This window comes from Trachurus japonicus, chromosome 15, assembly GCF_045865225.1.
Source record: "Trachurus japonicus isolate A0001 chromosome 15, Traja_1.0".
Lineage (NCBI taxonomy): Eukaryota > Metazoa > Chordata > Actinopteri > Carangiformes > Carangidae > Trachurus > Trachurus japonicus.
Window position 1 is genome coordinate 30335789 of NC_140921.1, and position 25914 is coordinate 30361702.

Sequence of the window (25914 nt, forward strand, 5' to 3'; positions counted from 1 at the left end):
CCTTTCCACTGTGCGTGCAGTAACAAGGGAGATACAGGCAGAGCTGGCGCACCGCTAATTAGCTTAGCTCAAATGCTGGAAGTGTATAGGTAGTGTTAGCCTGCCTCCACCTTAAGTCATCAGAGAAACTCTTCAGAAACTCTAAACGGAAACCGGTGGGCCGATCTTCGTCTCAGAGCTGACAAAACTCTCCGGTAAGGCATCTTGAACGGTCAAATGCCGGTAACGGGACGAGATCAGTCAAAACGGAGGGTTCAAGCAAAGACGGTTTATTTTGGTTCAAGCTAGCTACATCGAGGGTAGGTTAGCTTCCTATTTCAAAGTAAAAGCACAAATTCTATCGTCATGGTTTTCTGTATGTAAAGGGCAACGGGTGTTTTATTTTGTGAAAGTAAATACAATCAATCAATCAATCAATCAATCAATCAAAGTAACCGGAAGTGCGTTGGTCACAACGGCTAGCTTGAGTAGCGCCAAATTCGTCAGAACAAATTGTAAACAGCTGGTATTTAGACAAATTAACGACACACTGCTGATCTAAACGGCTACTTTCTCGCCTAAAAATGTTTGAAATGTGGATAAAGTGATATATTTACAGAGTTTAGAGCTAAAATGAAATCAGCTTCTGACTGCTGATTTCAGCTCAGGTAGGAGGCAGGCTAACACTACCTATACACTTCCAGCGTTTGAGCTAAGCTAATTAGCGGTACACCAGCTCTGCCCGTATCTCCCTTGTTACTGCACGCAGTCGAAAGGATGGTGTCTATCTGCTGGTCATGGACTCGGGAGTGAGGCAAGACACGAGAAAGAAATGTTGCAGTATCCCTTTAAACTTTGAGCTAAGAGCTCCAAGTTGCATTCAGTTCCATTGGTAATTACTATGTAGCTACAAATTGTCTTTGAGGTCAGATAACTGTTCGCACATACGCAGATGAGCCAAGTGTGTGTTTCCATCTCACCAGGTCCGGCCAGTAGGGGGGTTACTGAGTTAACCAATTAGGCTAAATACTTTTAGTAGTCAGGGCATTCCTCTGACCTTCAATTAATTCAATTCTCTTCTATCATGGGAACAGGGGTTTTGGTCCCCACTAAAATGTGGGTTCCCACACTGTGACTGTGCTGTCTGACGTTGATGCCAACCATGTGATAAAGATAAAAATAAAGACAAACACACACACAGTACAGTAGATGTTGGGATCTGTAGTCTAACACTGTAAGCCCACACATATAATACTGATCTGTTTCAGTGTTAACCCTAACCCTCTTGATGATGATTAACCATTTCATGGTTTCAGCAGCATTTAAACACTCAAAACACTGGCACTCAGCTGCTGAGTGACTCAACCACACAGCCAATGAACTTGCGAAAAACTATGAAACTATGACACATTTTCACAACGGATTTGAGTCTATATGTAAAAACAACTTTTTAATTTATTTTTTTTTTAAGAAGCTGCATAATAAATGATAGTCCACTGTGGATTAGTCACACCAGCACGTTCCTCAGGCCTCAAGAATCTATTTCTGGTGACAAAAAGTACAGAGTAGGTTTGTTTATCACATGAATTTTAAAAAATGACCTACTTTAGATATTTCCTATTGTTGAGTGCAGCCACTGATCTATTTTGTCCCATGTGCAGTTCTAAAAGTTTGAAAGCTGGTAGTAAATGCTATTAGCTCCATGGGACTCTATGTCTGAAACAATCGAGGATCAGTCAGATGATGACCTTGGCTCTGTATCTGGTCTGAATCATGCAAGACAGTCTCAACTTACCGAACCGGCTTTCCCCGACGGTGGAAGTAAAACCTCCTCAGCCATTTAAGAAATCAGTAAGTCAGTCCCAAACAGCAAGCAGCTGAACCAGAGGGCTCCCCTCTACACTGCTGAGGATCTCATGGCTGCAGCAGCAGGCGTGGTCAGACAAGTTACAGTGGTCAGGCCTGTTCATGTGCAGTGTGCCGGGCAGCAGTCCACAGGCCCCCAGAAACAAACCCACACAGTGTCATCACATGACGGAGAGCAGCGTGACGGACTGAGAGAAAAGCCTGCTGGAAGCAATTAGCTTTAAGTGAATTTAAAAAGAAAGGCAGAGGAGAGGAGACAGGAGAGGAGAGGAGAGGAGAGGAGAGGAGAGGAGAGGAGAGGAGAGGAGAGGAGAGGAGAGGAGAGGAGAGGAGAGGAGAGGAGAGGAGAGGAGAGGAGAGGAGAGGAGAGGAGAGGAGAGGAGACAAGAGAAGAGTACAGGACTTAAGAGTAAAGAAGGAAGAAAACGAAGTGAAAGGAGGTGAGGAGGTCAAGAGAGGAAAGAGAAGAAAGGTTAAGATGGTAGAAATGAGGAAATGGAGAGAGGAAAGACAGCAATGGGGTATGAGGGAAAAGAAAGCGGAGCAGATTATAGGGTAGGATTAAGTGGAGTACAGGGGGAGCTGAGAGTTCACTGTGTCAGTGACGGACAATTCAGCAGTTCAGTGTCAGGTCAAGTAATGCACACATCAGAGAAAAGGTCCCATTTTGTATAATGTCTTCATTATAAAGCAAATCTGTTAATGTGAATATGCATGCCTAATAATATAATTAGAAACTTAATATGCCATAAGAACTTTTGCAAGTTTGTGGTGTCACACAATGTACCAGACTCCCCCCACCTGGACCCATCATCCAACCTGGCAGGGTTCAGAGTGTTTACCTGAAATTTGCCAGCAAGTCAGAGGAGAGGCTCTGTGCCTCCTCTCTTCTGACTGGCTGATGATGAATTTTGCTTCTTCAGACCACACCTCAAATACAGTGCAAGAGAAGTTTAAATATGGGACTTGAAAGATTTGAGCATTTTTTTTGCAGCTCCCACAATCAAACACTCCCCCAGCCAGCGTCCTCACTCACTGATCATGTGCTCAGAATATCTGTTGCAGTTGAAAGAAGCAGGGCAGTGTTTTCTGGGAGTGATCACTGGGTAACAATCACCCGCCTTGCATTACACATTTCTTAATCCTATGACTTTACCTCTGCTGCATGAAAGGCTGGTTTGTTCAAAAAATCCTTCCTTTTGGCACTAACTCACTCCATTAGCCTACAATTCATCCCCAGCTGGTCTGAGACCTGCGATACTGTATGTCACGAGCAGATACGAGCGCCATCCCTTAATTAGATTAGAAGTTTTCTCATGTGAGCTGTGGATCCATCTTGGTGAATTCAAGGCCGCAAAATATTTTCTATTTACTATTTATAAAAATCTAGTGTCCAGTGAACCATTTAATTAATCACAGCAGCTACGTCCCTCTAAATGATTTATTATGGAAGCTCTGAGGTTTGTCTGTGCCCTCCAGAACAATGCCTGCATGGCCATCTAGCACTGTGATGTAATTGTTGTCATAGTTACAGAAATAACAATATTACACATGAGTGAGTGACTGATGTTTCTTACCCTCTCATGTCCATTTTTATCTCACAATAAAAAGTTTTAATTGTTTGTTGGTCTCGTGTCATTTTAAATACATATTTGTTACCTATTATTGTTTCATAGGCTATATTTTGCATCAGTGTGCATACAAACTTCTTATAGTTAAAATGTTAACATTTTGCTACATTTCTATAATCCCAGTAGTTTTAGGAGTAGGTTTGTTTCCTTTAATTGTCGGTGCAAGCTATTTCTAGAACGGTGGAGCAGAGCCGCGAGCTGCTCAGACCTACAGAGACAGAGTTGTTTTTGAGGTAAACTCATGCAAAACCACTGATGCGCATTTCCGTCGGGGGCAGTTTTTCAGCAAGCAGTCTCTGCATTGCACCTCAAAAACAACTCTGTCTCGTAACGTTCTGTTATTATCTCATAGTGTGGTGAATGTACAGGTCACAACTTGTCCACCAGAGCGTTTTGGAGTTGTTGGATTGTGTATTTGATGAGTTTGATAAGGGAAACCAAGAAATCCCATTAGCCTCTGTAGTGTAGGTCTGAGCAGCTCACGGCTCTGCTCCGCCGTTCTAAAAACAGCTTGCACCGACAATTAAAGGTAATGAACTTACTCCTAAAACTATGGGAATTATGGCAATGGACCAATTTGCCAAAATGTTGAACTATCCCTTTAATGGACACATTTAGTGAGTTATGTGTAGTGACACCAATTTTCACCAAAATATCAGATTTCGCATTGATTTGTAATGACTTCACCATTATTCTTCTGCTTTATGGTTCTGTTAAGACTCTCCTGGTTTTAATTAGGGAAAAAGATCTACTCTATTCAGTAACTAGAATCCCCCTGTTACAGCTTTATTCCCCCATCAAAAACCCAAGTTAGGCTACAGCAAATATGGTCACAAACTTTTCTTCCTGTGTTACAGTGGTGGATAATGACCAGAGGTGTTTAAAAAAACATAAGGCTACAGTATGATATCACAGTGAAGTTGATCTCTGACCTTTTGGATGTATCACTTTATTATCCTTACAGACATATAACATTAGAATAAACGTTGTGGTAATTATTATATAACAATAATTCATTCCAGACGCTTCATCTGAGATCAGTTGTGTTTGACAATACCTTCCTATCACACTAGGCTGTGGTGTTTGTCCTTTGGCTGTATCTGCCAATGTAGTCACAGAAAACATAGTATAAGGGTAATGTCTTTAAATGTGTTCATTCAGAGGGTCAGGTCAGTCTCCTCTGTTGGTTTTCTTGTCCAGACAGGAAGCTCAGTGGAACTCAGGAGGTAGAGCAGCTCGTCCTTTAATCACAGAGTTGGCTCCTCCTGTCCACATGTCAAAGTGTCCTTGGGCAAGTCACTGGACCCCAAATGGCTCCAGGTGGTGGTGGTCTGGTCTGGACACTCTGGATATGAATTGATGTCATCTAAATCAGTATTAAGTAAAGACACATAAGTACACTTTATTAATCCTAAGAGTCCCATACACACATAAATAAATTGCTGAATGAATACATTTTTTTAATGACTTTTTAATTTATTTCTGGAGACTTTTATTTTCTTATCCCTCATTTATTTCCCAGTTATTTGTATTTATATCATTAATAAATGAGTGGGTGTGGTTATCTCACAAATTCAGATCAGCACACATGAGAATATTAAAAGTCCCCTGAAATATTTTTAAAATAAAACATAAGGTATTCATTTCTTTATTTATCAATTCATAGCTTCCAAGTCTACATTCATATATTTAACTTTATTTACATATTTATTTTTTAAGAACCTGTCTAATGTCTGATACCACTTCCAGTTTTCATCACGTGCGTATATATGTGCATGTGTGCATGTGTGCTGACCTTGCTTGTCCTTCCTTCCCATGAGTTTAGCTCCAGGTTAATCATTAGTGGTAGACAGATTGAACTGAATTGAAAGCAGTGTGACTCTGGTTAAGCTCACGGCAGGGCGCCTTCATACCCACTGTCACTGAGTCCAGCTTGTTCTTCATCAGTTCAAGATGAGAGTCAGTTAAATGGGACAGCTGACAAGAGAAGACAGGGAGTTAAACAGGAAGTCTCTTCATTTTGATTAATGTCTTTCTGTGTCTGGAAAGGAGTCATTTCACTGCACATAAAGGGCAAGCTGATGTCACATTATCAGTATACACACTTCCTGTGTATGAAAGGGGTGTAAAAATAAAAAAAACATGAACGTCACTGCAGATCAGTTTAAGTAGCATGTACAGTATAAGCCTTCAAAGGTATAATCTTCTTAATGTATTTCCCTCTATACATTAGTTGGCCTAATGTAAATATAATGTTTCAAGAGTTATGATTACTTTAAGCTGCTAATTCTTACTTTTTCTTTCGAGGGCTGGCATCTATAGGCTTAAAGCTCCACCTAAGAAATATTCTTAGAGGACAGGTCTAGGCCATAGATGCTCTTTGTCTGAGTCTAGTGAATACTACATAGCCTGCAGGTAATTGAGAGTTGAGCGGGCACACACACACAAACTCGTTTCTACTGTCCTCCATTCATTTTCCACCATCGCTGGTCCTGGTCCTGCTTTCATTGATGCAAGCACTTAAACTTATCTGATGTATATATATGGTCATTTTGCATGTTTTTCTTTTTCCTCTTTTTTTGTCATGTGTTTGAACAGTTTGGTTGTGATTTTTTTTTCTTTTTGTATAAAACATGTGTTTGTATGGAAGTGAAATGCTGCCTGCCACTGAATAAAAAATAACTGAAATTGTGAAATAACTTATAATTGTGGCATTAGACCAGATTTTAAATTTATGTATTGATTATTATTTGTGGGTAAATCTCCGGCTCAGTGGGAGGAGCCATATCTTTATAATGGGGCTGCATGGCCCAGAGAAGAATTGTGTGAAGAACTCTGTTGTTGTGTTCTTTACCCGCATTTTTTTTTTTTAAATAGTTTTTACATCTTAAGACACAATAAATCACAACAAAAAGATTTTCCTGACTACGCCACTGACTTCTTTATTCCTTGCAGTTTGGAACTCAAACATCATTAAAGGACCCCATGACAGAGGAGTTCTCTCTCTAATTCACTCTTCTTGAATTTTATTGTGTCAAAGCTATTATTACCCACAGGCTTATGTAGGGAAACAATATCTGTCACCTTAGACGTGTTCTTGGGTCACACTTTGTTCATTTAGTGCTTCTCTTACTGGATGAGCCCAGACAGCAGACTAACCATTCTGTTGATTATAAGATATAATCTAGTTTGCTAGTTATCCTCACACAGGGCTAAATATACAGTATAATTCAATGTTGTGGATTTGCTACCTTTTCACAGTCAAAATGGGACTCGTGTGTGTCTCACAGCAACACACACACACACACACACACACACACACTCCTTAACTGTGTTAACATTGAGTCATGGAGGCCCCCTGGTGGTCATGTTATTGACTTGTGTGACAGAGGGCTGTGGGTCCTGTGTGACATGGGAACGTAATAAAGACTGCTGGCCTGGTTGAAGACTGACACATCTGTTTTACAGCTGGATAAGAGCTGTGCAACAACCGCAGACAGCAGCCCCTACTGTTGGTGGGAGCAGGGGACTGAAACAAATTGAAATCAATGGAGGAAACAGAAATGATAAAATATCCCAAACTTACTGGATGTCACATTTTTGGTTATGGAGTTATAACACAGTCCAGTGTCTTTCTCTATTGAACTGTACTGATTTTCTTAACTCAGTTACTCATGTGACACTACGGTCTTCATCATAGCCTGGCTATAGTGTCTGTTAAGTGACAGTATGTTATGTTGTATAAGAAAATTAAGTGTGTAAATTCAAACAAATATTAAAGGTCCAGTGTGTAAAATGAGGGGGAAAACTTGACATCCAGCGTTCCGTTCAGGCTGCCGTACAAACATGGCGGCGCAAGACGGCAACACTCTCTAGAGCAAGACCCTTGCTATATAAGAGAATAATTATGAGGCTACAGAAACCAAACAAATTTTAATTTTATAGCGATTATACAAATATATTCATGGGAAGTATATTCAGATTTTGCCAATAAACCTTGCCAATGAAGTGTATTGGCAGCAGTAGTTGTAGTGGTAGTATATAGTGAGTCAGTGCTTTATTTTTGTGTTGGCTCCATACTCCTCCTCCTCAGCCCTGGGGAGGGTTAGCTGCCGTTTCATTGGCTGATGATCTCCCAGCGGGTCGCCAGCCGGTCGTTAGGGGGAGTGGCTCCAAGATGGATTGCCTGGCACCATATTGGCCATCAGGACCAATCAGCAGCCAGGCAGGAAATGGATGGCTCTCATTTGTTCTCATTATTACCGTAACAGCCGTAATGCTCAGAAAGACACACACACGCCATTCGCTGTCACCACCATGAAACGTCCCCATTAGTTATGCTGGGAGACAGCCTGTGTGTGTGTGTGTGTGTGTGTGTGTGTGTGTGTGTGTGTGTGTTAAACATGAGGCTCCTCTCAGTGCAGTGATGTATCATGTCATTATTCCTGCAGTACAGACAGTCAGAGTGAATGAGCATCCATCCAGTGGAAGATGCTTCACAGTGAGACAGACTTCTTAGCTCACAGCACAGGAGACTTGACCAGTGCTGGCACATAGAGTTAGTCTGATTCTTAGTTAGTCTGATAGAATATAGATAGTAGTACTACAGTATAGATAGTATTACTATTACCCTGGGATAGTAGAAACCACTGTAAATGTCTGATTAAAGTTTTACTTTCCCATGCTCTAAAAAAAAGAAAAAAAAGTCGGACTTAAACGTGTCAAAGGTCAAAATTAGATCATAAAAAGTTAAGAAAAACTTGAAAAAAACTTGAGCCTTGAAACTCTATAGGGTGAGAAGAATGAATGGAGGGAGGAGGGGAATTTGATAGTCCTGGGGTAGTTTCTAAAGCCACAGCTTTTCGTCTGAGGATGGGAAAGTCTGATCAGGAAGCAGTGAAATTTAACCAAGTACTCTTAACCGTCTAGCCTGAACTACAGTACATGTGTTTAGTTTGTAATGTTTGAACATATGAAGATAAGATAATTAACCGCCAAATTTTGAAGGAAAGATAAATATGTTGAAGGAAAACATAATCTGGCAAACATCAGTTTTTATGCACATAATGACAACAATAGTAAGGTGCGTTCACACTGAAACTTTTATTTTTTGTCGCTGGTGAGGAGTGTACATATTAAGTCAATTCAAACAGGCGACTGAGCGATTATTCGCTCAGGCGAAAAATCGCTGGGGCTCCGAGCGACAGAGCGAAAAATCGCTTGTCGTTTGAGATGAGAAATCCCAAGTCGACGTCATTTTTCTGGTCGTCAGTCGATTGCCGCTCAATACTGATTGGCTGCCGTAATCCCGGTGGTGCCGGTGACAAAGGAGCGATTGGAGTGACAGCGATAAAAATAAAAGGTCCGTTGTGAATGCACCTTTAATATACTTATATAAAATGGAACAGCTGTTGCCTTTAAGAACATATAATTCAAAGTAGATAATGATATAAATATCTTATTTGGCCCTGGGTCTCCTCACTAAAGCCACAGACTCAAGTGAAGAAATAGAGGAGGCTGATTTACAGTAAGTTGGACCTTATTCACGTCCTTTTTTTTCTTAACTATTTTACTCTCTCCTATTATCTCAGATTTGTGGTCTCTCCTGTCATGTTCTTTGGCTCTGAGCGTTCTACTCTTGGGCCAGTCAGCTGTCACTTCCCCACAGAAACACAAAAGTCTTTGAAGAACATGAACAGTAGTGCTTCTCGTCCAGTGATGTCATCTTGTACTGACACACCCAGGAGTACATGTACAGGGTCATCAGTTAAACCACTGGTCAGTCAACAGCGGCGAGATTTACAGTTGCTTTTAAAGGTCCCATCTCTTAGGAAGTGATATTTCCCCGTCTTAATTGAGGCTAATTGACAGACGCTCTCTATGAAATCATCTTACAGTTGCTCTGACTGAAACAGCCTCAGTAAAAACTGAACATTAAAATGTATCTGACTCTATCTGGTTAGGTGTCTGCAGTACTGAGAGCTGGGAGTATTTTCAAAATAAAAGACGGAGACCTTGAGCTGTTTTTCTTTTTTCACTTTGTTGTTTGATTGACAGCTCAGAGGGGTCAGTCCACTCTCTGTTCCTATCCACACTGGAAATGTCACACAGGCAGAACAGGAACGCCTGCAGGTCTTAATATACTTTAGGTTGTATTAGGTGTGTGTGTGTGTGTGTGCGTAGCCTCCAGGGTCTCAGTAAAAGCTGCTTTCCAAAATGGAAACACTGATTAGATGTGAGCACGGAGTTCAAATGTTAGTGCACAGTTCACTCTCTCTCTCTCTCTCTCTCTCACACACACACACACACACACACACACATAAAAACCAAAGAATAAAACCCACCAATATTACGTATAACGAGTGACCTTACAGAGCACTGACACAAATCTAACAATATAATTTCATTAAACCTTATAGATTTAAACAAACTCTGACCTGCCCTGTTATTGCACCACAACATTTATATAACTACTATAAACCATCACACAAGTCATTTCTTCTGTTTTTATCAATTAACCCAAAGCTAGATGAAAAGAGCTACACTCTTTTCTCTTTTTATTTTACATCTCTCTCTTTTTTAGGCTACAATCAACCAGAAATAAAGACAGACAGAGATATAGCAAATTTTAGACCAACAGATTTACTTCATCTCATAGTCTCTTCTCTAAATTAAAAGTTCATGAAATAAAAAGCGGCAGTTGACCGTTGGTGACTGTTGTTATTACTGTAATGTGTGTTCCACAAAGTGAGCTGTTAATAATGGAACGGAGAAAAGGACACTTGCCCCCGCTGATTCATAGAAAAGACGCCACCACCTTATTCATAGAAAAGACATCATCAGCATCATAGACAAGTTTACACCTCAGTCTGATATAAATGTTGTCACAGGACTCACACGTATGTTGTGGAGGCTGCAGCTGAGACCTGTCTCTCATACTTTGAACAGGCCGACACCATGTGTTGCTGCATTTGCATTGCGGTTTGATTGTTCTTGTGGCAGATTTTAAGAAAAGTTCATTCATTCAGGTGCCAGAAATCAAATCAGATGTATGCAGATCCAGTTCCATTCAAACTTTAGAAGAGGTTAATCACTGCATTGGGGATTGATACTCTTCTATTCAGTCAAAGCTTAGTTACATTATTTATTTTAGCCATGAATATTAAATAAGATTTCTGAGCAGTTGCAGCAGTCCAGTGGAGTTAATCTGCAATGTTTCACCTTTTTAAGAACACAAGTCTTTCCTGGAGGACACTAAGAAAAAAACATCAGCAAATACTGTTACCTATCCTTCTGTTGCGTTATTCACAATTACGTCATGAAGCAACTGAAGAATATAGTTCACTTAAAGTTGACATGGAGGCCAAACAAACAAGCTTTGTTGGCATTAAAGGGATAGTTCAACATTTTGGCAAACTGGCCCATTGCCATAATCCCTATAGCAGTAGGTTTGTTTATTTGTCGGCTAGACTGTGAGCTGCTCAGAGCTACACTACGGAGGCTTTCTTGGTTTCCCTCATCAAACTCATCAAATACACAATCCAACAACTCCAAAACACTCTGGTGGACAAGTTGTGACCTGCATTCACCACGCTATGAGATAATAACACAACGTTACCACACAGAGTTGTTTTAGAGGCAAATATAGAGACTGCTTGCCGAAAAACTTCCCTCAAGAGGAAGCTGTTTTGCATGAATTTCCCTCTAAAACAACTCTGTGTGGTAACGTTGTGTTATTATCTCATAGCGTGGTGAATGTGCAGGTCACAACTTGTCCACCAGAGCGTTGTGGAGTTGTTGGATTGTGTATTTGATGAGTTTGATGAGGGAAACCAAGAAATCCCATGAGCCTCCGTAGTGTAGCTCTTAGCAGCTCGCGGCTCTGCTCCGCCGTTCTAAAAATAGCTTGCACCGTCAATTAAAGGTAATGAACCTACTGCTATGACTATAGGGATTATGGCAATGGGCCAATTTGCCAAAATGTTGAACTATCCCTTTAATGCCGGTGTTAGATCGGTGTGGTGTGGTGGGTCATGCCTAAATAAAACAGACCTGCTTTGAGCCACATTGCAAGGAGAGGAGTGTGTTAAACAGCAGCACATGTCTGTATAGTCATAAAACACAATGGTGGTTATGATGTGTGTGTTGTGGGTTTGTGCCAACCTGGCTAATTCTGAGGAACAACACACACTCTGTTAATTCAGGCTGCGCGCGTAGAAAAACATCTGACAAACAGTATGCTCCTGGGACACACACACTCCCTGCTGTTGTATTCACACACATTACACAAGGTCACGTGTGTTAAGAGGTGGTAATAGAGGTTTATTTAAGCCTGTAACAATTAACATCAGAGTGATGGATGGAGCCCAGAGAGTGTGTGTGTGTGTGTGTGTGTGTGTGTGTGTGTGTGTGTGTTGGCAGACTCAGCTGCTCATCGGGGACGGAGCTGGCCAACTCCTGGCTCCTCCCACCAATAATAATAAAGTGTGCACTCATACACACATTGAAGCTGTCAGGCTGTGATCAGTCAAAGCTGCTCCACACAAAAGCTTCACATGTTCTGGACCATAAACTGCTGAATTAGCATAGAAACTGAGTGTGGAGGCTGATAGAGGACGGCTGCTTGGGACTCATCTATTAAGACACTGAGACACACACACAGAATATGCTGTTTTTTTTAATCAAATGTAATAGACAACTCAATACAAAATGTAAAAAAAAAAAAAAAAGGAAATCACTGATGTTCACTTTGTGTTAAGGGTTTAGGGAGAAATTAAACAGATCAAATGAGGGTTAATTTGTTTGGTTTGGTTTTACAGAATCATCCTCCCTCATGTCTGGTTATACGACCAAAGAGTTAGAACAAGCCAGTGAGGTCTGGTTGCTGGTTGCAAGCTCTGGAAACAAACAAACAAATAAACCAAGAATTATTTTTTGTGCTCAAGAAGATACGTGCTAATCAGTGAAATCAAAGATGAATTTCTGGATATGGTGTCTATGGTGGGACTGTGGACTTTTTGCATTTTCAGGAAAAAAAACCCTCAACTATATGAGGCAGGATACAACTACCTCTTTTAAAACTCAGCCCATATCTTTCCAAAACTGTAACTAAAGTGTTATATTACATTATATTGAATTAAGTTTTATATAGTATCATATTAAAGTGTTGTACATATGCATGTATATGTGTATACCAGTGAAAGTGAAAGTGAGTCTAAACTTCTGTGTCTTCACACACAAGCAGTATATGGTCATTATGAGATTATGATATGAGGTTTCTGCCAAACAGCGTGTGTGTAAGAGATATAATATGTGTGTGTGTGCCAGCTCTCCATACTTAGAGCTGCTGCTCTAATCTAATTATAGGAGCAGAACCTCTTTTTTGACACTTCTCACAATGTAGCAGTTTCCCAACAAACTGTGTGTGTAATAACTGCACTGATCCAGGACATGATCCTGTCAGTCTAAAGCTCATCACTAGCCTACTGTGCTATCTTTCACTTCAGTTCATATGTCATCACAGTGTGAGGTATAGCTACTGGCCCTTCAGTTGGCCAAAGACCAACACTCAGTTTGCACAGTGGTGGTTTGACATTTTATAGTATGAGTTGTTCTGTATAGTGTGTGTTGTGTGTGATCCATTTACCTTGTTATTTCACTCAGAGTTTGTGGTATCACCAAACTGTCTCAGAGCTGGGGTATCACCATGGTAACAGATGCTGGCTAACTAGCCACATGCAGAAGAGGATCAAATCCAACATGTCACCAATCTGAGAACAGACCAATCAGAGCAGACCGTTTACAAAGAGCAAAGTTACTGTATCTATCTGCTCTCTCTGCTACATCTCTATAACTGTCTCTCTCCTGACTGTGCTCACGCTGAAGAAAGCCAAGGGCTGAAACGCGTCCGTCAGGCACTGCTGTGCGTTAAATAAATATTTCAAGTTTATTTTGTGAGTGCTGCCATTTCAGTTTTTTCAGTGTTTCGATTTTTGAGCCGGCACCCAGTTTTATCTTTACACTAGAGTCGAGCACGCCATTCCCTTTTTTTCTCTCTCCTGACTGTGTCTTATTCTTTTTGTGTTATCTGGTAATAGAAGTGGTTTGCAGGACCTCACCGTGTGGAGTGCTGGGTCTGTAGCATCAGCAGCTGGTCCAAATTGCTGTTTCCTTCTGTGTGGCCTCTCGTATCAAACCATTGTCTTGCCAAGAATTCAAGATCCAATAGCTGACTTTCAATTTCTAAATGTATCTGGGAAACCTTAAAGCCCCAGTATGTAGGAATTCCCCCCATCTAGCGGTGCAGTTGCATATCTGAACATATTCTTGATGTTGCATTCAGGTGAAATGGGGCAGACATCAGACAGACAACAGACGCTGCATGTAACAGGATAAACAAGCGTCTATGTAAACAAGTGGTCCGCCAGAACGAGGCAAAACAATACTGCCGTGACAATATGTTGTCATGGTGATGTGGTATTGTTTATTGACCCACGTTTTACCGTCTTTCTCTGGTGGAGTAAAATGACATCCGGTTGGTTTGCCGACGGTCGTTTGCCTGACTGCACCTGAATGCAACACCAGTGTCTCCGTCCTTCCTCCACAGTGGTGACAGTTTTAACAGGCGCTACCTGGAAAACTTTCTCCCCGAGCTGACAGCTCTGATGAGTTTCTATGGTTACCTACAGTCACGCTGCCACTCAACGTAAAAAATGGCGATGCAACATGGCCGCCTCGGTTCGGTGTGCCGCCCCTTGTATATTGGTAACGACTTGTAACAACTCATTCTAAGGTACCAGAAAGCTTTCATTTGTATGCGGGTGTGATTCCACTTTAGTGAAATACGTATTTATGAAAGACATGTTTGATTTTTGCTAATAAAAAGCCAAATAAGTTACACACTGGGGCTTTAAGGCCACTAGGGTATTTTATACCTTCTTCTTTTCAGTATCCGGTTGTCACACAAAACATTAAAGCAGAAGTAAGCGATCCGGTCGTTTTGGCTAATGCTGCGTTCCAGGCAGGCTTTTGAAACCGTAAATTACAGCTTCAAGTCACGACTTACGACTTTGTAGCGTTCCAGGCATCCCACTCGTGTTTTTCCGACCTGTTTTACCTGTGAAAGTCACTATAACGGCCACTCGTAACTTCCGACCTGTAAACTCGCACCAGATCAAACTGGTACGACTTCACAGGTCGGAAAAACACGAGTTACGAGTTGCCTTGAACGCACCATAACCGCCCGTGTCCCTACGTCACCACATTCAGGCGCATCCCTTGGCTGCACCAGACTGGCTCTGGCTGCACACACAGCCCTTCATGCCGTTCTCTCTCCTCATTGGATAAAACTTGTAGGATACGAGAAAAGTTTTCTCCTCGGCTCAGAGCAGAGCAGAGTGACTGACAGACCCGTGTTTCGGTCCAAACACTCTATGTAAGTGATTGCTGTCGGAAGATATAATTATTTAAAGGGATAGTTCACCCTAGAATGATATTTCGCTCATTATCTACTCACCCTCATGTTGACTAAGGGCTGGAAGAAGTTTCAGATTCCTCCGTGGCTTCTCTGAGTTACAGGGGGTCTCGGCATAGCAGTGCATGTCCATATAACGGTTGCAAAGGGACACCGGAGCTCTTCGTAAAAAAACACACACAAAAAAACATCCAAATACCTCCATGATGCTCGTATGTAATGTCCGTCTTGTGCTGAAGCCCCAAATTGCGTAATTGTCCCGAAAAAAATTAAATAAGTCTATATTTTAAGCTTGTTTGTAGCGGAAGCTTCTCGAAGCTCCTCTTCCTGGTCCGTCCAAATCTCGCGTGATTCGCAGTAACCGCACTGACGCATGCTGACGCCGGCGCAAATCACGCGAGATTTGGACGGACCAGGAAGAGGAGCTTCGAGAAGCTTCCGCTACAAACAAGCTTAAAATATAGACTTATTTAATTTTTTTCGGGACAATTACGCAATTTGGGGCTTCAGCACAAGACGGACATTACATACGAGCATCATGGAGGTATTTGGATGTTTTTTTGTGTGTGTTTTTTTACGAAGAGCTCCGGTGTCCCTTTGCAACCGTTATATGGACATGCACTGCTATGCCGAGACCCCCTGTAACTCAGAGAAGCCACGGAGGAATCTGAAACTTCTTCCAGCCCTTAGTCAACATGAGGGTGAGTAGATAATGAGCGAAATATCATTCTAGGGTGAACTATCCCTTTAAGACTTATATTAACACAAAAATATCGCTTACTTCTGCTTTAACATTACAAATTCTGTATGGCCAGCTGACAAGATTTATGAAATATTGAAGGGGACAATGGACAAACCAGGAAGTGATGATCAACCAACATATAAGAATATCCTGAATAAGTGTTTAAATTTAAAAACTTTGAAAATTTCTACCAAAGCAAAGGTGCATGCTACAGTTTTGCAACTTTCACAAACATGTACTCACTGTTCATACTTCTAAAATGAGCCAGAAGCCTCGGCTCCTGCACTTGACTCTCCCTGCTCTGCTGATGCCTATATGAACTGTTGAGGTGACAAACCTGATTTGTGTGCAGCAGCTCCTTCAGTCTGATGTCATCCATTCACATGTTGATCCTCACATACTGATGCAGTGTAGATGTTGTGACTGTCATTGTCACTTGCAGCTTTACTGCACTGACACACGTTAAACTAGTGATGGAAAATGTGCAACACCTATGAGGAGGAGGAGATACTGTCTGACATAACCAGCCACTGATCCCCAGATACTGACCACCTGCTGTGATTGACTGAATAACTAATCACCTTTGATCTGTGGGCTTTGTGGGAGTAATGCTGCAGTCGCATGTCAAAACTACAAACCAACAATTTGAATGTGGTCACACGATTGAAGCTGTTGTACTTGCGTATGTTGCCTCTCATTGTGTAACAGAGGCATTCGAGTGTGTCCACACTTAAACCACATAAACCCCAAAGTCAGTGTCTGCTTTCACCACCAGTGTATTTTAACATCTCCTCTCTCAGACTTTTCTCTGGAAATCCTGAAGGTTTGGATGGATGATGGTGCTGCTTTGTTGTGACATCACAAAGTTACAGAAACCCTTAGGAACTATTTTAAGGCACAGTTTCTGAATACAGGCTGTGTGCATTTATTTGTTGACTGAAGCTTTGATGTTTTCACAGTATTAATATAGAACCTAGAACAGCTACTGTATAATCAAACACATGGACATTTAATTTGATACAGTAACAGACCTTTAAAATATTAATTCACATTGAATTGAAAATGTGAACTGCTTCTATATCATGTTTATGATACAATATGATTCATTCTTCTCTCCCTCCTAATTAAGTATTTTGATAGACTTCAGTGGAAGAGACACTTGTTCATTTCTCACCTTATGGTACAAAACAACTGAACTTACAGTGTATGGAGAAAGTAGAGCTGAAGGGGCAGTTAAACTGAGTAGACTCATGTTGCCAACATACAGGAAGTGCTGACAAATGAAGGCCTGAACTATCGTATCATCACATCTAATTCATCAGTCAGTTTATACACAGCTTTTACATGCATATTTAACAGACTGAGGGCTGGAGATCATCTAATAGGATCAGATGTGGCCTGTCCAAATCGCAGCAGAAGGTGATTTATCAATGTATTCATCAAGCACTGCGCGTCGATGGGTTCATTACCATCAAATTAGTCCTAGGAATCATGGCAAAGCCTCGAAATGATGTGGAAAGACGGCACTGATGAGATTAATGGTTAATACATTGCCGATGTGCTAGCAAAGCGCCAGGGTGATTGATGGTGTTGGCATTAGCCACATGCTAGCATGTAACATTGCAAGGATGATGGATGGACAGACACCTTAACTCCGTGAGTTAGCGGCAGCAGCTAAAAGTCAGCTGATCTTCAGAAAAATTATTCCACACTTATTGTTTGTATTTTTTTTTAAGACAGATAGATAAACTTCTTGGAAATAAATGAGAATTGTCCTATAAAGATTATCCCTATAACGACCTGTTGGAAATGCATTACTGTAAACGTGGAATTATCAACCCTGACCTGAACGGCCAGGCAGCATCATCTCTGTCTTCAGCTGAGTGGCTGTGTGGACTAAATGGAGGAAAGAGTGGAGGCAAAGCTGTTTTTTTTCCACAGTCCAGAGGGTTTCAGTGCTGTCATGGGGTGAGAGAAGAATGAAACGTTAACAAAGGCTCTGTGCTGCCCCGGGCCCCGTACATCTGCCACCGAGATGGATCCAACGGAAAAGCAAAGGAGAAAGAGCGGTGGATGGGAGGGGGGAGGAGAGAGAGGGGATGAAGGACAGAGAACAGAAAACATGGGTGGTCCACTAACCAGAGGGTCAGTGGTTTGTTGGGATGGAAGCGTCCTTGTACTAGATACTGGGCATCTGCATCGCCACCGATGTCCCATCACTGTGTGTGTGAGCTCTCAGTGGTGGAGAAGACCAGAAACTACAGAAGATCTTCTCTGTTTTCCTTTGTTTATCAGGACATATTCTGAGCTCTGACATGCTGCCAGTTAGGCATTTATAGATGTTTTCTTCATACAAACTGTTTTTCACATTGTCCCCTTGAGTTTGTCACTGGGCAGGGCGTCAGAAACACTTTCACCACAGGCTGCCTCTTTAACCAACTGTTCAAACCAACAGTCTACTAAAACTGAATAGACCCGACAACAGCACTGTTTATTTTAGTAGGTCATCTGTGTGTATCAGAAGTTTAATATATCTGATCTTCACCCAACAAGTTTGTTCAAGTAAAAACCAAAATATGCTTTTTGTTTTTTGGTTTGTTTTAATTATCAATTTCCTCTATTGGCAATCTTATAGCTTGCCATTACATGTAAATCAGTACTGACTCAAATAGCCTATTGTAAGTCAAGTATATTTGTGTTTTATTTTGGTGACCATCCCAAGCATCAAGCATTGATGCGAAGTGTCATTGATTCAGCAGGTAATCAGTCTCAGGTGCAGCTGATAACAGAAGCACATATTTTTTATGACCGTGTGGCTGAAGTGAATGTGTGTATAGTGTTTATATTGGAAAATAGACCGTCTTTTGAAAAGGATTTGGGTTTTGTTTAGATATTGAAGCAACAACCATGAGAGTGAAATCAGGCTTTGTTGTTGTTGGAAACTTTGTTGGATACTCTTTTCATTTTCAGGCGTCATCAAACTCACTCAATCAGCTGCTGTGATTCTTTTGGTAAATAAAAGGGTTACTACACCTATCACTGCCATAAGTACAGGCAGCTAATCAGTTTTCAAAATAAAAGCCCTGTCTTTCTGACTTAAAGCAGAAGTAAGCGGAATGTTTGTGTTAATATAAGTCTTAAATAGTTGTATCTTCCGACAGCAATCACTTAGAGTGTTTGGTCTGAAACACGGGTCTGTCAGTCACTCTGCTCTGCTGTAAGCCCAGGAGAAAACTTTCCTTGTATCCTACAACCTTTATCCAATGAGGAGAGAGAACGGCATAAAGGGGCGGTCCTCTTTGTGTGTGCAGCCAAGGGATGTGCGTGAATGTGGTGACGTAGGGACGAGGGCGGGGACTGCTAACTCCATCGGCTGACAGGAAGTTAGCCAAAACCACCGGATCGCTTACTTCTGCTTTAATGTGCACAGGATCTTCTTTCTGACACCTTTCACACTCATCATTTAACTCATCCAAGGCTTCACAGTTGAAGTCCTGCAAGCGGCTCACAGTAATGTCTGCGCAGAAATGAATACAACTTCCAACTTTTTCAGCCTTTACTTTCCAGCCCTTTTTTGTTCATCAGGCTAAATCATGGCAGGCCTAAGGAGGAGATTACAAGAAGTTTTTGAACCAGAAACAAATGCTCTGGTCCTAAGTGGTAAAGTTTGGTGCTGCTGCAAAATAGCGTGCACGGTAATTATAGTTGAGGTTATAGTGAAATCACAGCAGCAGCAGGAGGGTAATAGCCTCTCTGCTTTCATCTCTTTCTATTTCCCAGCCAGCACTGACATACCTCAGCACACAGGCACACAGGCGAAAAATTAAGAGCAAGGAGATGCTGATAGCTCTCGCTAATGTTACAGGCCAAGAGGTTACAGACAACACATGCGCACGGCCCTTGCACGTATACGTACGGCAGTGCTGGTGCATTCCTGTACCAAAACAGTTCATACAGTTTGATGTAAGAGCTCTTTTGGGAGCTTTATTCTCCATAAATCTCAATGTGTCACAGATGGGAGCTTGTGGGCAACACGCTACCAACTGGCCAGCGGTAGCAGCAGCGTGCCGGGCGAGGGGGGAAGCGTGCGCCGGATCGCAGGGAGGATGTCATCAACGGCGTAATGGTCAGTCGTTGTGACACTGTCTGGCCCATTGGCTTCTGTGGTCAGATTCAATTTCAGCCAGTATGAGTGTGGGCTCGCCGTGCCATTAGCTGACAGCTACGTCTCGCCGCTGCAGACTTTGGGGGTCTGGCCAAATTTTAAGGCCAATTGACTTTTAATATGAATCACGCTGGGATGCCAAGGACTCATCCCATCGCTGGAAATTAACACCCTGGAGCACACACACATACACACATACACACACTCTTACAAATGGGCATATGTGATGCACACACACACACATATGCACACACACAGACTCGCAAACAGTTATTAATGGCTTGACTGAGTACTGTGATTGTTTTCCCTGCAACTAGACAAGCATCATGCGGCGCAGCCTATGACACTTGTGGTGTAGTGTACAGTCAAGTCAGACCTTTCCATTTAAGGCTGTCAGCGCTGCACCGTACACCTCCAGCCCCTGGCTTCTCCCTCCTGCTCTTTTGTTTTTAATGGCCTCCCTGCCAATTCCCGCTCATCACTGTTATTAACCTTTTGTTCCTCCTCTCTGGCTCCCTCTCTTCTTCACTCTTCATCTCACAGGCCAGATCTCACTCTCTCCTCTTTAATCACTGACACTGATTTAAAGGGTTCATTCTCAGATACATATTTTTTTCTTTTTGTCCACCTCCTCCTTTCCTTTCTTTTAGCCTTTATACTTTCCTTTTCCATTCTTGTTCATTTTTGTATAATATTATTTTTGGTAACACTTTATATTAAAGGGATAGTTCACCCAAAATTGAAATTTCACTCATTATCTACTCACCCTCATGTCGACTAAGGGCTGGGAGAAGTTTCAGAGTTATCCATGGCTTCTCTGGGTTAACGAACCGGGGTCTGTCCTCTTCCCGGTTCATCCAAATTTTAGAGGAGCTTCCGCTACAAACAAGCTTGAAATACAGACTTATTTAATTTTTTTTCGGGACAATTTCGCATTTCGGGGCTTCAATACAAGACAGACATTACATTTGAGCAGCATGGAGGAATTTGGATGTTTTTTGGTGTGTCTTTTTGTTACGAAGACAGTTGGTATCCATTTGCAACCGTTATATGGACATGCACTGCTACGCCGAGACCCCCTGTAACTCAGAGAAGCCACAGAGGACTCTGAAACTTCTCCCAGCCCTTAGTCCACATGAGGGTGAGTAGATAATGAGTGAAATTTCAATTTTGGGTGAACTATCCCTTTAAGTGCACACTATTAAAGGGACATTTTGTAACGTTTCCTGTTATCTATTCACGAAAATCGATTATTTGGTTCAAAAGTCTGTTTTTCATGAATCAGTAATCCCCCCATCAACAAAGTGAAGTGTTCCTTTCAGCTCTGAATGAGCCGTTCATATCATTCATATCTCCATGGAGCGGGTAAGCTCGGTGCTGCTGCCATGTGGTGTCTCCATGTTTTTACGTTCAGTGGCAGCGTGATGGTAGGAAACCACGGAAACTCAGCGGAGACACCGGAGCTGTCGGCTCAGGTGGAGGTGGCGTCTGTGAAAAGTCACCGTGGTAACGCAGTGAGGAGGAATGGAGCGTTACACTGATGCTGCATTCACCTGCAGTCGGGCAGACGGCCGTCGCTAACAAACCAGATGTCATTTTAGTCACAGAAGTCCAGAGAAAGACGGTAAAACAATACCACATCGCCATGACAACATATTGTCACGTGTATTGTTTTGCCTCGTGCTGACGGACCACTTGTTTACATAGAGGCTTGTTTATGCCGTTACGTGCAGCGGCAAATTCAGAGCTTACCGGAACACTTCAGTTTGTTGATGGAGGTGATTAATGAAAAACAGACTTTTGAACGAAATAATCGATTTTCATGAATAGATAACAGGAGAAGTTACACAATGTCCCTTTAAGCATGAATAAATACTGAATTCTTCATTTATAACGTATGGATACTCATTAATATGTAGTTTCTAAAAACAGTTAGTGCTTTTTTAACTGTGTTATATACTAATGAGTATTCATGTGTTATAAGTGATGAATTCAGTATTTAATGATTAACTAATGCTTAATAGTGTTAACTTATTATAAAGTGTTACTTTCCTTTTCTGTATCCACTTGTACTGTATATCATTGCAGATTAAACCTTTTTGGCGTCTCATACAGTAAATGGCTAGCTGTCACATTTTAGATGTCTTTGTTGTTAACTGCTCCATCAAATAGTGAATTTCCTTCCAAACTTCACGCTTGGTTTCATTCAATAAATGTTCAAATGATCCAGCACCTCACCTCAAATCACAGATTAGAATTGAAAACAGACCATAGTTTGTTCTTCCTCCCATTAATCATGTGACGACCCCTGAAGGTACATTCACACTGCTGCCTTTTTATTAAAAGGCGGTGTTTTCAAACAAATACCATGTCTGCACAGATAATTTAACTTCATAGCAGAAATTATCTGTGTCCATACATCCAATCCATCCAAAACAACAACGAAAAAAAAAAATTGCAGCCTATACTATCATTCATATTCACTGAGCATTCATGAGCCACATCATATTACAAGCAAGGAACAGTAAAAACAGTTGTAGCATTAAGTGCAGAGTTAGATGCACTATGTCAGTATGAAGTCATTTGTTATGCATGTAGCTTTTGCCACTGGGTGGGCATGGCTAACCTAAGCCAATCGAGGAGCAGCATCATTTCTAATGGTCTTTTTCAACCCATCCAGAGTCCAAGACAGATCTGACCTGTTTTATTTTGAAAAATTTAAACAAGTCTTACAGTAGTGTAACACTTGTTGCTCCAAACTCTCAGCACTCTCATTGCTCACAGAACAAGTGCAGGGCAGAGATGGAATAAATGTAGCAGCAGTGTTTATTGCAGTGATATAATTGTAACCATGATTGATACAATGATGAGAGGATGATGGATTTATGGGAAATAGGAGACCAATGGTTCTTCCAGTCACAAAGCCTCCATTGCAGCTAATCACAATATCATAATTGTACTACAGGACAGGACTACAGATGGAAATTAGCGGCTCCGCTAAATCTGGTGCAGCCATCTTTTTATTGTTTCAATAACTAATGTCACTGCACACTGTCCTTTTTTAAATAAATAAATGAAATGAAAAAAAAAGTACACCACATATATATTCACTTTTATGTCAGCGTTAAGAGACTGAGACCTGAGACTGTATACAGTAGCTGTTTAAAGTACATATATTCCTATTAAATTGAATTTAGATAATGTTTCCTATAACACATTTGCTGTTGCTGTGTAGTTGTATGACCATGTTAATACAAATGGTACAGTAAGAGGTGGGGTTTGTGTATGTATGTGTGTTGATGGTCTGACTTTGAATGGAAAAGAAAAACAAATTTCACCTATGTGAAACTCATCTTGTGATTTAAGGCTGAGCGTTTGGGCTGGTGAGGGAATTAAAGCTTGATCCCCTTCTAATCCCTATAGGCTGATATCAGATACCCCTCGCTGGGCTCTTTCATCTCCAGGCTCATAGGAGGCATGAGTACATGCTGAACATGGTTCTGGTCCTCAGAGCTGCTGCAACATTACTGCCAGTCTGAAACCATAAAAGACCTGACTGCTGAGTTAGTGTGTGGGCTTACTTTCAACATGTAACCCTAAACATATTACTGGTGGCATCTTTAGAAGTCATTCAGCATGAAATTGGTCAGAGCACAGTCTTTGTCGTCCTCCACTGTACATCCATGCTGGGCTTACAAATCTGCTGCTCTCTGATTTTTTAACTTGTGAGCATTTAAGCTAAATTTGCAGAGTGTGGCCACAGCTACACATGGTAAACACATGTCACATGAACTGAATTTCAACACAAGAGATCAACAGCATTTGTCCCAGTGAAGGGTTTATTATAAAGGTCTGGAAATGACACATCTACAGAGTCTTGTGGACCTAATATCTCCAGCCCTGGTTGATGTGGTGCAGATAATTCAAATCCCCACTGTGGCACCAGAGCATGGGTTCAGGCTGCAGCTCTAAATTAAAATGGCCATAAGACGTTCTCTGTCAGAGGCAAAGGCTCAAGACAAATGCAGGAAGTCACTCTCAGTTTAAATCCATTAAAGGAAAGTTTGAAAAGTCTCTGATCATCTCTGTAATTGCAACTATAGAGCTTTCTCATTGTTCATATGATGGACTAATACTAGTAGGCCTAATAACTACTGCATAGTCATGGGTTGGATGGCCACTGATAGTGTGTAGTTCACTGACACATTGTTGAGCTATGGAAAGGAGAAATGATGCTGCAATGGAAACGTACGACAGCATCCAAACACTGGTGGCAGGTCCCTGACATGTCGGGTGTTTTGGCTGGTCACATCCAGAGGTGGACAAAGTTCACACCTGTATTTGGTAGCTGTTTAAAGTACAGATATTCCTGGCCGAAAACAACTCATACAAGTTAAAGTTACATATCGTATCGTATCGTATCGTATCGTATCGTATTACACAGTTCTAGTGAATGCCGCATTCTGATTGGTCAATCGTTACATTCTACTGTCTGTTGATGGTTGTTAAGTATAACACACCTGCCTTGATCCGCTCTGACAACACTTTAGGCTACACTTGAGAGTAAGATTTACCTGATGCCTATTAATTTATGAACCAATAAAAGTTGTATTTTGAATATAAATTATAAATAGAAACGTTCCTTGTCGCTGCTGAATTATTGTGGGTGGAAATGTATCCAATGTATTCATTTATAAACCAATAAATGTTATTTATTTATTTTATGTTGATATTTGATGTAATTTATAAACCAATAACATCTGTATTCATGATCAACATTGTGTCTCAAATTATTTATTTCACTCGTAAGCTGTGTAATTAGAGGGATAATGTAGATTGAGCCCGACGTTATGGATAAAAAAAACCTTCAGGATGAATAGTAGAATAGAATGAATGAATAGAACCCTGACGCAAAGCCATAACGACCGTCTCACTCAACATTACCCCTCACATATCATATCACCTGAGTATCTTTGACTCTCACTGTCACCTTCTGATGGCTCCTTCCCCAAGAATCATGTGTGATACTGCAGAGCTGAAATCGTGTCAAACTGGTTCCATCAGCATGATTGAAGCAGATTGAAAATAAGGAATTCATCCTGTACAGTGTTGACTTTGCATCTAGAAGTGGTCTTCCTTGAATTTAGATTCATATATTTGCATACACACTGTAACTGTCTACACACCATTAATTAGGTCTGATGTGTATTTGGCTCTATGTGTATTGGTGATACTGACTCAGCAAACCTGCCAGCTGCCTGGCACCTTTGGGATTCAACAGTTTGAGCTGAGATACAGGAAGGGACGAGCTCTCATTACATTTGGAGCAAAGTCACGTCTAAGTCTTAAATTTAAGGCTTTTTAGAGAAGAGACAAATTTAAAGACATTCATATAACATCTTTACAGAGTCTTGATTTGTTCTTTAAAATTCAAATACAGTCTCAGTACAGCAGATTTCTCCACTCTGTTTCTATATGTATCCTAATCCTATAAGAGCCTGTGTATGAAAGATTCAGATTCCAGTTTTATTTGTCACCATTCGCACCTGTTCAAATATCACGTCAGGCCGTGCATCCATACTTTATCTCCATCGGGCTCTCAAAGTCAAGTGTAAATGGGACATTTAAACACATGTGTTTAAATCTGTGCTCCTGCACTCTGTGTTTACCAGGACTACAGGTGTCAATTGGTTCCTTCTCCCAGTCCATCCAATCCCAGCACTCAAACTCATTCTTTTGACAGGCCCCCTTGGAATCTCCTCCCATCTCCCCCACCCCATGTGTGTGTGTGTGTGTGTGTAACTGATGTGTGAAACTTGCGTGTCCTCCGTGTGTGGCCTTCTCCCAGTTTCCTCACGTTCCCATGTTGCCTCTGAGAGCTCCGGGCCGCGGGGGGGAACGGCCGCCGTGGAAGCGCAGGAATCTCCAGCCAACGACTTCTAATGCCAGCTCGTAAAAACACGGAGCGACAGCGGAGACATGTTTGGACGTGAGTGAGGCCAGACAAATGTTCCCAAACCAAATGGCCTGAGGTTAATGTGTTGACAAAGCAGTTGGC

General features: G+C 41.5%; 1 protein-coding gene across 2 annotated transcripts in view; it reads right to left on the reverse strand.

The window, feature by feature from the left end:
• Positions 1-2043, reverse strand: part of slc2a15a (solute carrier family 2 member 15a) — a 28800-nt gene extending 26757 nt beyond the window's left edge. For both annotated transcript variants that reach the window (XM_085800952.1, XM_085800951.1), the window contains exon 1: positions 1775-2043. In XM_085800952.1, the coding sequence (XP_085657078.1) occupies positions 1775-1819 (45 nt within the window). In that variant the 5' untranslated portion in view covers positions 1820-2043. The remainder of the gene's footprint in view (positions 1-1774) is intronic.
• Positions 2044-25914: the final 23871 nt, after the last annotated feature.